At 47.8% G+C, this 12,551-nt stretch overlaps 2 protein-coding genes across 6 annotated transcripts in view; one reads left to right on the top strand and one right to left on the bottom strand.

Moving 5' to 3' along the window:
• Positions 1-5,866, top strand: part of Tcaim (T cell activation inhibitor, mitochondrial) — a 29,802-nt gene extending 23,936 nt beyond the window's left edge. For all 5 annotated transcript variants that reach the window (XM_005348146.1, XM_005348147.2, XM_026779275.1 and 2 more), the window contains exons 10-12: positions 1,562-1,794; positions 3,056-3,187; positions 4,354-5,866. In XM_005348146.1, coding sequence (XP_005348203.1) covers positions 1,562-1,794; positions 3,056-3,187; positions 4,354-4,594 — 606 coding nt within the window. In that variant the 3' untranslated portion in view covers positions 4,595-5,866. The remainder of the gene's footprint in view (positions 1-1,561; positions 1,795-3,055; positions 3,188-4,353) is intronic.
• Positions 5,867-8,552: 2,686 nt separating this feature from the next.
• On the bottom strand, positions 8,553-9,919 carry C5H3orf86 (chromosome 5 C3orf86 homolog). The gene has a single exon (XM_026779386.1). It carries the CDS (start codon positions 9,214-9,216, stop codon positions 8,782-8,784), a length of 435 nt encoding a protein of 144 aa, XP_026635187.1. The 5' UTR covers positions 9,217-9,919; the 3' UTR covers positions 8,553-8,781.
• Between the last annotated feature and the right edge of the window lie 2,632 nt (positions 9,920-12,551).

Below are 12,551 nucleotides of genomic sequence, written 5' to 3' on the forward strand. Positions count from 1 at the left end.
CGCCAGCCCCTCCCACTCACCAACACACGACATGTGCCAGCCCCTCCCACTCACCAGGACACACCATGCACCAGCCCCTCCCACTCACCAGCACATGCCATGCACCAGCCACACACAGCTTCCTGTTGATTTTGACATGGCCTTTTCCCCCCTAAAGCATTCCATTCATCTGCTGTTTCTCAATCCTTGTATACTTTCTGTCAGATCTGAAGTCTTGGCAGCCATTGTCTAAACCTCACTTTGACCTGTCAACCCCATGTGACACTTGAGGTGACACACTCTTGCTTTATTTTCTTGCCCCTCAACTGTGAGCTCTAGCAAACCCTTACACCTGCATGTGCACTCACTGCTTACACACACAGTAAGTGCTCCCTAACGCGTTCTGTGTTTGTCAGCTGAGCTTGAAATTCGATGACTGAAAGTAAACTTTTAGGGAATACCTGAAATCAGATTGGTGACGGCCTAGTTTCATCACAGACCCTTCAGATCCACAGCCAAGCACAGGGCCAAGCTCCCAGAGCCCAGCTGAGGAAAGGGAGGAGGGATTTTTTTCGGGTTTTTTTTTTGTTGTTGTTTGTTTGTTTGTTTGTTTGTTTTTGAGCAAGGGGTGAAAGTCAAGTTTATGAAAGCGAAACCCACAGAGACAGGTGACACAAGCTGTGGGAGCTCATGGACTCTAGACTGACCTAGGCCCTCTGCATCCGGGTGACAGTTATGTAGCTTGGTTTCTTATGGGGCCCCTAGCAGTGAGACCAGGCCCTGACCCTGACACATGAACTGGCTCTTTGGAAGCTATTCCCTATGGTGGGATACCTTGCCCAGGCTTGTTGCAAGGGGGGGAGGGGAGCTTGGTCCTGCCTCAACTTGGTATGCCATACTTTGCTGACTTCCAAGGGAGGCCTTTACCCCTTCTGAATGGAGATGGATGGGGGACAAGGTAGAACAGAGGTAGGGGTTAGGGGATGGGAGGAGAAAAGGGAGAAGAAACTGTGGTTGGTATGTGAAATAAATAGATTTTTAAAAGTTTTTAGGGAGGGCTGGAGAGATGGCTCAGAGGTTAAGAGCATTGCCTGTTCTTCCAAAGGTGCTGAGTTCAATTCCCAGCAACCACACTGTGGCTCACAACCATCTGTAATGGGGTCTGGTGCCCTCTTCTGGTGTGCAGGCATACACACAGACAGAATATTGTATACATAAGAAATAAATAAAATAAATATTAAAAAAAGTTTTTAGGGAATACTTAAGAGTTGGGATGGGCAAATGCACATTGAATCATTGTAACCTATCTTAAGAGTCCTGTGTGAGTCTAAATATTAGTACTAGGGTTGGATTTTACTTGGGTTTTTTCTTTTTCTGAAATCTCTTCTCAGTTCAGTCTAAAACCACTAGACTGGTACTTTGTTTTGAATATTAATATTTACAGGATTGTAGTATCCTTTTTATTGTATTTTACTTGACTATTCCATCTACAAAAATAATTTTTATAACTTCCTCATTTATTGGACTCCTAAAATTAAAGCAACATAAAATTAAATGTCTTTTTTTTTTCCCAATACTATAGCTTTTTGAAAGCTTGCCAAGTTATTTTGACCTTCAGAGAAGAATGTCAGCCCTAGAAGACCAGATAAGCAATCTTCTAGGGGGCATACAAGTGGTTTATATTGAAGAGTTACAGCCAGCACTGACCCTTGACGAGTACTACTGCCTCCTTGACGTGTTCCACAATCAGCTCCTAAAAAGCAGGGCGCCTGCCCACCCGCAAAGCCTGAGCGGCTTGGAGATGATCCTCAGCAGGTACACATCCGGAACTGGGTGGGGTGTGTGTGTGTCAGAACATGGTCGTCTGTGCCATGTTTTACTCTTTTCTCTTTTGGGGCTCACACACCACAGACGCTGATTTTACTTATGAATGCCCGGCCTTACCTTGGCTTGTTTCTAGCCAGCTTTCCTTAACTTATCCCATCCACCTTCTTCCTCTGGGCCTTTTTCTTTTCTTACTTCTATTTATCTTATTTTCCTTCTTACTCTGTGACTGGCTGACTTCTTGCCTCCTCCTTTTGTTCCTCCTTCTCTTCCCATTTCTCCTTCTATTTATCCTCTCTGCCTGCCAGCCCCACCTGTCCTTTCTCCTGCCTCGCTATTGGCTGTTCCGCTCTTTATTAGACCCTCAGGTGTTCTAGACAGGCAAAGAATCACAGCTTCACAGAGTTAAACAAATGCAGCATAAACAAAAGTCACACACCTGAAAATAATATTACCCAACAGTGCACTGAGCTGTTTTTTGTTTCATTTGGTTCTTGTAAAGTTAATAAAATAATAATAGTAGTGGAAATGAGTGGCTGGAGAAATGGTTTAGGAGTTAAAAGCAGATACTCCTTTGGCAGAAGATTCAAGTTCAGTTTCCAGGGCCCATGTCAGGTAGCTTACAGCCAGCGACACTGCATTCACGTGCAGAGACAGACACAGAGACGTGTGTGTGTGTGTGTGTGTGTGTGTGTGTGTGTGTGTGTGTGTGTGTACATATACACATTCACACACATAATTTCCAAAATGGAGGCCAGGCATGTGGTACACACCTTTAATCCCAGTACTTAAAGCAGAAGCAGGAGAATCACTGTAAATTCAAGGCCAGCCTTAGCTAAACAATACAACCCTGTCTCAAACACAAAACAAAAAAAAGTCACTACTTGTGAAAAGAATTGTATTCATAGCCCTGTTCTCCATAAGTCCAAGACCAAACCGAGGGACTGAGAGTGGATTCTGAAAACATTGCCACTGATCAGCAAAGTAAATCACTCAGTCATGATGTAAAGTCAGCAGCTAAAGTGTGTGTGTGTGTGTGTGTGTGTGTGTGTATGCATGCATTACCTGCACTTTGCTTTGTGCTTAAATGCAGTCCTCCTTGAGGAGGGTCGTGCCATGTCAGGACCAGCACGTCGTCATCGGTGTTGCTGTGATTTAATGTGGTCGTCCCCATGACAGTTCTCAGTCACTTGATAAAAAAAGCATTGGTGTGGAAGTGGTGATGTGTCCCTTACTACACACTTCATTTCAGCGACAGGTACGAGCCAAGCTTGCATGAACTCGGGCATTTTAACATCCCAGCCCTCTCAGATCCAGCAAGCCTCCAGTCATTTATGAGAAGCCGAGCCCAGCAGGCAAGAGAAAACATAACAAGAAGGGAGGAGTAAGTACTGTCCACTTTGGGAGGTGTGAGGCCTGACTTGTAAACAGACGGCAGGAAGCGTCGCCTGCATTTTAGCTATTGTATTCACGTGTAGCTGTTGTGTCTGTTGGCACAGACCAAATCAGCAGGGCCCCTGAAGATGGAGTTGTGGGCAGTTGTGAGCCACCACATCTCGCATCTCTGTGAGAATCACAAGCGCTGGTAACTGCTGAGTCATCTCTCCAGCCCTACTATATTTAAATTTTAAAGTGTATATCGTTCACAAGTGGTCCTGTTTCTGTGTGGTTATAACTCGGAGTCACTTGACAGCCTGTGGTTTCCTCGTCGCATGTTTAAAGCTGTAGAGTTGAGTCTGTTGTAGAGAGGGTAGGAGTGGGTCCATACAAAGGAATAGACAGACAGATGTACACCAGGTCCAGATAGTGAGCAGGGAGGGAGAAGCAGCTCAGGGCAGGGCATGGCCTGATGGCAGCATCCAAGTCAGGGTTTATTCTCCCAGTTTTCCCTTCATTTCGTCACCAGTGTGGCTAGGGGAGGTGTGTGAAAGCTTCTTTTTTTGGGGGGGGGGTTTTCGAGACAGGGTTTCTCTGTGGCTTTGGAGCCTGTCCTGGAACTAGCTCTGTAGACCAGGCTGGTCTCGAACTCACAGAGATCCGCCTGCCTCTGCCTCCCGAGTGCAAAGCTTCTTAAACCACACTTCATTGGGCTGGAAAGATGACTCAGCTGTTGAGATCACTGGCTGCTCTTGCAGAGGACCCAGGTTCAATTCCCAGCACCCACATGGTACCTTACAACCATTTGTAACCCCAGTTCCAGGAGTCCACCACCCTATTCTGGTTTCCAAAGGCACCAAGCATACTGGTGATGCACAGACACCCGTGCAGACAAAACACCATACACAGTAAAAACAATAAATCTTTGAAAATTAGGAATAAATTGTGTATTGTCTTTACCTCACTGATGCTAAAAAGATTGATTAAATACCTTTAGAGATTTATGTAGAAATAAATCAGCCAGTACTGGGCGCAGGGTACTCTTGGCATGTCTTCACATGACTGCCTTGCATGGCACTATTTGTCACCCCAACATTTAAGAACATCTTTATATGTTATCTATATTTATATTTTATCTTTAGTATTATCTCATGACAATTTTTTATTTAATAGGTTAAAAGTTATTGAAAATGAATTGATACAGGCTTCCACAAAGAAATTTTCTCTGGAGAAGTTCTACAAAGAGCCCAGCATTTCCAGCAGACAGATGGTGGACTGCTGTCGGAGACTCCTGCAGCTGTCGCTGCCTTATCTGCACGGGATGCACCTCTGCGTGTCACATTTTTATTCCGTCATGCAGGATGGAGACCTGTGCATCCCGTGGAACTGGAAGAAAGGAGAAGCCATGAAGTGACACAGACACCTGTCTTATTTTCTGGAGAAATGAGAAACTGTTGGGTTTATTTAAATTTAGTTCGATGTTAGTATTCGCATCAGGACAGAGTTTCCGAGTGCTGCGTTAAAGCGGGAGTTTTCTTTGTAGTGACTTTATGCTAAGATACTTGTTTCTAAATGGTTTGTCCCCTAGTCTTGTGATGCTGATAGCTAGGCAGAGAGATGCTTAGAAGAAAAACTTATTTTAAAGAGAGTTCTGTAAGAGTCATGTATTTTTATAGAAGTGAGTGTGTGTGTGCACAAATTGGTCTCGTTCAGTATAGCTCTGTGGTACTAGAACTCATTTTTACATGCAGCACAGTTCAGCACGTGTCTTCGTAATTATATCCCACAGACGCAAACACTTGGTAGCCGGTAATGGACAGTTGTGTTCAGACAGATGATTGATGGGTAGCAAAAATTAAATAACTACATTTTGTTTGAGAAAGATTTTTTAAACTATTGAATATATGCCATTAACATTGCCTGATACTAGCTTATTAAAACATAAGTGACAGAATTTAAATACATGACACCTTCTACCAATTAAAATATTAATAGAGCATGTTCTTGGTAGGCACAGGCCCTGGGTTCCATCCCAAGTACCAAGAAAAAGCTGTCTTCATCTCTTCAGCTCTGACCCAGGTAAAGCCTGCTGCCTGCTGTGGTCTCCGGTGTCCCCCACGCTGTGGAGACCCATTCTCTACTCAGAGAAGACCACCCTGCATTCCACACCACACTTTTCCCTGAGGACGCCCTAGGGAACTTCCCCCGGTGCATTAGAACAAAGGAGACACTAAAGTCAGTTTTTCGTGTTTTGGATTTTTATAAACAGTTCAAATGTATGTTCAAAATAAGAACTGGCTTTTAAAGGATTGGTTGTGCCACTATTGCTTTTGACCCACACCAGTTTGACAAATGTTGCTGTAAATACTCTCCCTAAGAAAGAGTCCTCAAGTTGGGTTTGGTGGTGCATGCCTTTAATCCCAGCACTCGGGAGGCAGAGGCAGGTGGATCTCTGTGAGTTCAAGGCCAGCCTGGTCTACAAAGTAAGTTCCAGGGCAACCAGAGCTGTTACACAGAGAAGCCCTGTCGCGGGTGGGGGAGTCCTCAAAGATCTGCTAGTTTATTGGAAAATTGTTTGGATTGTGCCACTTCTAACATCAGCTAACACAGACTCTTTGGTAATATGTGTTGAATTGGATTTGGTTTTGAACTAATTGTTACATAATAAACAGTACCTTGTCGGCCACATAGCTGTTCCCCTTGTTTTCATAACGAGGGGTTATTGGAAGAGTGACCCTGTGGACTTCATTTCCCCCACCACAGAGAGAACCGGTCCCCCACGAGATCTGGGCTCTGATCACAGCCGAGCTTGCCCCCACAAGGAGAGCTGTGGCAAGCCCTCAACTCCAGGGCTGCCAAAGCCCCTCTCTTTCTCCGTTTGTTCCAGAAAAGGAACCCCTAAGGAGGCTCTGAGTTAGTGAGAGAGAGAAAGGCTTTGAGAAGCGGGCACATGAAATGAAGGAGCCAGAGGTTCTTGCAGTATAGGCCCGGCAGTGGTGGGCGTGGTCCGTAGCGGGACCTGGAAGCACACTGCAGGAAGGAGGACGGCCTGTGCTTCCCAGCGCCATGTTGTTTGGGTCAGTGTGGAGGGAGCCTACGGAAGCTGACTGCCAGGCCCATCAATGCCCATCTCTGCAGGACCCTGCCTGCCCACAGCCTGGCAGGGTCTGGTCTCATCTATGCCACCCGCACCCTGATGGTTGCTCCTTGCCTACCTAGTAACTAACTGGGCTGACTGAAGCTTCTCTGGCCATCCAGCTTTGTCTGGTGATACAAACACCACCCCTTTTTGGTGTTGTGCTGGACATTGAGCTTAGGACCTTGTGCCTGTTAGGGCAAGTGTTCTACTGAGCTACACCTCCAGCCGAAACACCCTTTTACTTTGTGTGTGTGAAAGTGCGCATGCGCGCACACTAGCGTGTGTATGTCCAAGTCAGAGGACACCTTTTAAGAGCTGATGCGCTCCTACCATGTGTACCCTGGGGATCCAACTCAAGTGCAGACATGGTGGCAAGGTGCCTTCCCTGCAGAGCTCTCTCCCTAGCCCTGAGAATCTCCCATAGCTATCAAGAGGGAGTTACGTGTTTCTGTTGTGGGGACAAGCGAGTCTCTCAAGTAGTCAGCGTAACAGTGTTGTTTCTCTTGAGTCTGGCCTTTTATGTAAACCATTATGTGCACTAGGGGCTCCAAATGGCTGTAGCTCAAGTATTAAAGGGTGGGAATTCTGCTTATATTTTCGGCCTTTTGCCTCTATGTAAACTACTTGTTTCCTTTGGAGAAGCACTGCCGTCCTGTGTTGGCGCCTTGAGAAACACAGCTGCATCCGATCAGGACTCAAGAAAACAGGTCGCTCATCTCCCGCAAGCCCTGATGTCTTCACAGGCCACTAAGCAGACTTGAGCGTGCCCCCAGTGTCCTTGTTAGTCAGGAGAGAGACTAGGAAGATGTTTTCCTGGCTTTATAAAGGTTATATTTGCAGTCAGCTGAAGCCATCCTGGGCCAGTGGGGATGAGTGGTCCTGTGTCAAGTTGCTGGGCTTGCTGCCGGTAATTTGGCTGGGATCCTTTTGCTTTCCTAGGGCTGCTCTTTGGCAGGCTTTGTAACCCTCAGCTGCTAGCAGCAAGCAGTGACAGCAGGCATCTATCTGGAAGCAGCAGGTAACAAGAACCAGGCCAGACTCCAGTCCTCACAACACTTCTTGTTCAGGATCTTCATCGCAAGAGGTGCAGGACGGTTTGTTCAAGAGAAGCATGCTGAGGCTGCAGAGACAGTGGTTAAGAGCACTGACTGCTCCTCAGAGAGCCAGAGTTCGATCTCCAGCACCTACATAGCTGTTTAGCTCTAAGTACGGTTCCAGAGGATCTACCACTCTCTTCTTGTCCTTGTGAGACACACACACACACACACACACACACACACACGCACCACCCATGCACTTTAAATTAGAACATTTGTAAAAGCTGGAAGTCTCAGCACTTGGGAGGCAGAGGCTCCACAGGGAGTATGGTGAGAGAGACTGAGGTGACAGCTGGTACTCTACTCTAGCTGCTGACCCGGGATCTCCATGTTTCCTTCTCTGGTCCCCTGCCTGCTCAGACTGCTTGTCCCTTCAGATTCCCATAACATCTCAGCCTTGTTCCTCGTGTTACTTTTGCAGCCGATGACCGTGACAGCTGACAGAAACAATATAAAGAGGGACAGAGTTATGTTTGGCCTGTGATTTCACAGGGTTTCTGTCCACGGTGGCTGGGGCATCAGGACAAACCAGGAAGCAAAGACAGAATCAGAAGCAGGATGGATCTTTTGCCTTCAGAGTTCTGCCTCTAGTAGTTAGATCCCACCCACTAAAGATTCCGCACCATGTGGGGGGGCGTTCCAGATTCAAACCATAACACCCTGAGTCCATCTACAGCATCCACCAGCACCCCATCCCCACCGCCGAACCCTCCCCGCTCAGGATGGCTGCCATCCAGCCCCTCTGTGGCTTTCCAGAAGCAGAAGGGCGTTCAGCCTTAACCTCTGTCCGGCTCTGCCTGGGTCCTCCACTCACGGTCTTTCCACATCACACCACACTTGACTGAGGCTGTTCCCCCTGAGTGTACAGGACCCACACAACACCTTTGGCCCCACTTGGGCCCTCATGAAGAAGCCTGGAACAAACTCCGGGCCGCTTTTCAAGGAACTCTGACATAGGGACCTGCCCTAGGCTCGAGCCAGCAAGACAGTAGGGACACCATAGGCACAGGCGTGAAGTTTGTTAGGTGCTGACCCGAAAACAGGCTTTTCCATTCCAAGTGCTGCCCATAAAAGTGAGTGTAGCCTGGTTGTGACCGGTCAGTGGGTCCCACTCAAAGCCTACTTCTGCCCCACAGATGACTCCACCACCAGAATGGCGGTATTCACCCGCAAAGTGTCAAGACAGCAGAGGAAGTAATGTGAGTCATACGAGGCAGTCTGTAAAAGTCTCAGAAAAGTTTGTATTGGGTCTGAAAGAGTTTTTTGCTGGTTCCAGTTAAATCTGTGCTTCTGGGGTGGGTCTGATGGGATCTTCACAGATTGCTGCCAGCTGCTCTACGGAAAGGCCCGAGGAGCGCTGCTAGCTCAAAAAGAAAACCGGTTGTTTCCAGTCAGGGCGTTCCTCAGTTTACCGGGCAGAGCCCTGGGCGGAGAAGGGCTGGCTGGAAGCGTCACAGTCAGTGAAGGGTGTGCTCGCAGGTGGTGCTGCTGCCTCCGCTGCACAGGCAGAGCGCCCCCTGGCGGGTACAACATGCGGGGGTGGGGCACGGCAGAGCTGGGTAGAAAGAAGTTTCCTGCCCAGGGGTTAGCCTCGGGGGTCGCTGGGGAGGCTGGTCTGTGTGCAGCCACCGGCGCGGGGGGCGTGCCCCCAGGCGGAGGCCCCGACGTCACCCGATGCTTCTCTCCAGAGGCTGCAAGTGTGGTCTCCTCCCCTGGAGGGAGCGTGACTTCGCCAGTGATTTCATTTACCCAGACAAAAGAATCTAGTGGTTTCTTCTGTTCAAGCTGATTCCTAGACATGTCTGAAACGGAGAAAGAGGGGTCAGGAGGCACAGGTGAAAGCTGCTCTTAATTTTTAAAAAGTCCTTTCCAGTTTTTTGTCCTGAAGACAGGACCCGCTATGTATCCTTGGCTGTCCTGGAGCTCACTGTGTAGGCCAGACTGTGGCTTCCAACTCTCAGATCTGACTGTCTCTTCGGGGATTAAGGGTCATTTTCTTGACCAATGATTGATAGAGAAGGATTCTGGGGTGTAAAAGAAAACAAACTGAGCAAGCCAGGGAGCAAAGGTCCTGCGTGGCCTCTGCTTCAGTTCACTACTTCCGGTCTCCGCCTTGAGTTTCCCCACTGACTTCCCCCAGCGATGGAGTGCAAGCCGAGAGTTAGGAACTGAAATCAATCCTTTCCTCCCCAAACTGCTTTCGGTCATGGTGTTTACCACACAGCCACAGAAACCTAAGATGTATGGATGTACTGAAGACGGACTTTTTCCTGTTGTTACTCCCTGAGCAATTCAGTAGAGCAACCGCTCCATGGCATTTACGTGACATTATGGTTGAGAAAAGGTTTTAAGTTTGGGAGAAGATGGGAATACATTGCATGTATAAATACTATCCCGATTTATATTAGCGATTTGAGACTGCGCGTCTGCTGGGCATCCTGGTGCCAATCTCAAGAACAAGGAAGGGCATACTAACTGTGATGATTTCAGTCACAATAAGGCTGATACGTCCGGGTTCTAGGGGCCATGCAGGTGCAGACAAGCCCCCAGGCAGAAGTGCCTAATGGCCCTTGGGGATGTTAAAGGGGCCCGCCTCACCCACGTATGGCGTGGATTACATCATCCACGTATGACTCAGCTGAGTCCTTGCGCGCCTGCGTGAACCCTGTCATCTGCGTATGACGTAGCCTCATCAACCCCGTGTCCATGCCCTAGGCAGCTTTTAAAAAATGGAAGCGCCATCTTCCTCTCCATCCCCGCCCCTGCACACTGACTTCCCCAGGCCTGTACACGCCCCCTCTAATAAACTCCTAAGCAGGTTTGTTGCGTGTTCTGTGTTTCCTTCTCACTCACACCAGGTAATTTCACTAAGCATATTTTATCTGTTTTCCTGACCCAGTTCAGATATCTGTAGTATGCTAACAATCTTAGTGGAAGATAAATGTTTAAATTTCTGATATTTTCTACACAATTCTATTGTATTGTTTGAACAGGCTGGTCACCATTCCTTAAGTTCATTTTGTAAGAAAAGCAACGATGATTAAACGCCTATAACTTGGAACAGTTTGGCATGAAAAATAAGGAGAGAAAACAAAGACAGAGTAGCATGGGGTAACTCGGCACTTATAATCCAAGAATTCTAAGAGCTGAGGCTGGAGTTGAGGCCAACCTGAACTAGTGAGTTCAGGGGTACCCCACTAAGACACCACCAGCAGCTACCACCACCAGTCAAATTGCTTTTGCTAAGTTTTCTAAGACATGATCATGTCTGATCAGCAAAATGGTACATCAGAATTGGCCATGTACTTGGAACCTGTGCCTGTGTTCCTTACGTGGCAGACGGCCTTCCAAGCACAATTTTATTTTGGACCTTACAAAGTGTAGATTTCCGTGCAGTATCTAGGTGACTCGGTCTCAACATCTGAGTCCTAAAAGAGGGAGGGGTTTTGCTCCAATTCAGAGATGCAGAAGCAGGTGTGAGGAAGACTGGGGACTGGGCAAGGCAATGCCCCTCCATCCGCTGAGGCCAGTTTAGGTTTTAAGTAGAATTTTATCTCCTTGATGGAAAGTCCTCTGGAAAATTACCCAACTCTATTTTAGGAACATGAGGTCAAGATGCCCCTCTAATTTGTCTTGTCTTCTGTTAAACTGCCTGTGTGTGCAGAAATGCCCCCAACTAACTGCTTATCTTAGTTTTTTGTTAAACTACTTGCTTGTGCAAAACTTGCCCCTGCAGCTGCCAAGCAAAATAACAGAATGTGGTTTTCATATTTAAAAACCCCTTGCTCTAAACACTAGAGCTACCCTTGGGTCCCAGGTACCTGAGTATAGTCCCAGCCAGCTGGAATCTAGATCTTCAGTTGGCTATTAACTGAATGGTCGTGTCTGCTGGGCTCCCCATAATAGTCTATAAGCAAGAGGATTTGACTGGCTGTTGCTAACTTGAACCTGGAAGGGGCTAAATAGAAACCACGAGGAGACAGGGATGGATAAAGTGAGGGAGGGCCAGGTGGAGGCAGGAGAATCCGGAGTTCAAGACCCATAGTAACAACAAATAAATCAGCAACTGTTACAGTAGCAGCAGGAAGCTCAGGACGGATGAGAATGGTGCCCCGGGGCAGGTGCAAGGCAAGGAGACTCTTTGAGAAGAGCTTACAATGTTTTGCTTTTTTTAGAATGGTCTTTAGGAACTTTACCATGTTCTGCTCCGTGTGTTACCCAGGCCAACCAGCAGCATTCTGACTCCTGGATTCGTTGTGAGGCTCTGCTTGCACAGGCCAAGGAGCCCTGCCGTCTGCCCCACCCTACCCCTGCCCCCCAGGCCCATAGGACTGACCTACAAGAAGTCTGGGTTTGAAGCTCACCTGCTTGAAGGTTATGGGGTGACCGAGTCTGCGCAGGTAGCTTCTTGACAGAGTAGGGATAATATCAGAAGCTGGGTGTTCCTAGCAACTGGTCTTTGTTATGTAATACATTCCATCCTGGCCAGGCCTGATTCCTCCTAGGGAACACGCTCTGCTGCTCTCAGCGTCTCTGTTACTGTACCAGGTGTTCCCCATCTCCGGAGGTGATCCTGACATTGTCTTTGCTTTCTGGCAGTCCAACACATGGCTTCTCTTCCAGAACATAAACGTGTAGCCAAGCAATAATATGGCAGGTTAGCGTACATTCAGCACAGACCCACGCCCTACTCGCCTCATCGGAACAGCTTAGGTGCACCTCAAATCCTCAGCAAGCTGCCTCTGACCTGGGGTGGGCCAAATCAGATGTGGGATTTCCCCTCTCTATGCTGTGATTACCATTGGATAATAAAGAAATTGTCTTGGGCCTGCACAGGGAATAGAGGTAGGCGGAGAAAACTAAACTGAATGCTGGGAGGAAGAAGGCTGAGTCAGAGAGAAGCCATGGAGCCGCGCCAGAGACTGATGTTGAAACTTTGCTGGTAAGCCACTGCCACATGGCGATACACAGATTAATGGAAATGGGTTAAATTAAGATATAAGAGTTAGCCAAAGGCCAGGCGGTGGTAGCACACGCCTTTAATTCCAGCACTTGGGAGGCAGAGGCAGGCGGATCTCTGTGAGTTCGAGACCAGCCTGGTCTACAAGAGCTAGTTCCAGGACAGGCTCCAAAAC

The sequence above is a fragment of the Microtus ochrogaster genome, chromosome 5 (assembly GCF_000317375.1).
Source record: "Microtus ochrogaster isolate Prairie Vole_2 chromosome 5, MicOch1.0, whole genome shotgun sequence".
Classification (NCBI taxonomy): domain Eukaryota; kingdom Metazoa; phylum Chordata; class Mammalia; order Rodentia; family Cricetidae; genus Microtus; species Microtus ochrogaster.

Excerpts from the sequence above, each read along its gene's own strand:
- C5H3orf86 (XM_026779386.1), bottom strand. The coding sequence starts at position 9,216 with ATGTCTAGGAATCAGCTTGAACAGAAGAAACCACTAGATTCTTTTGTC.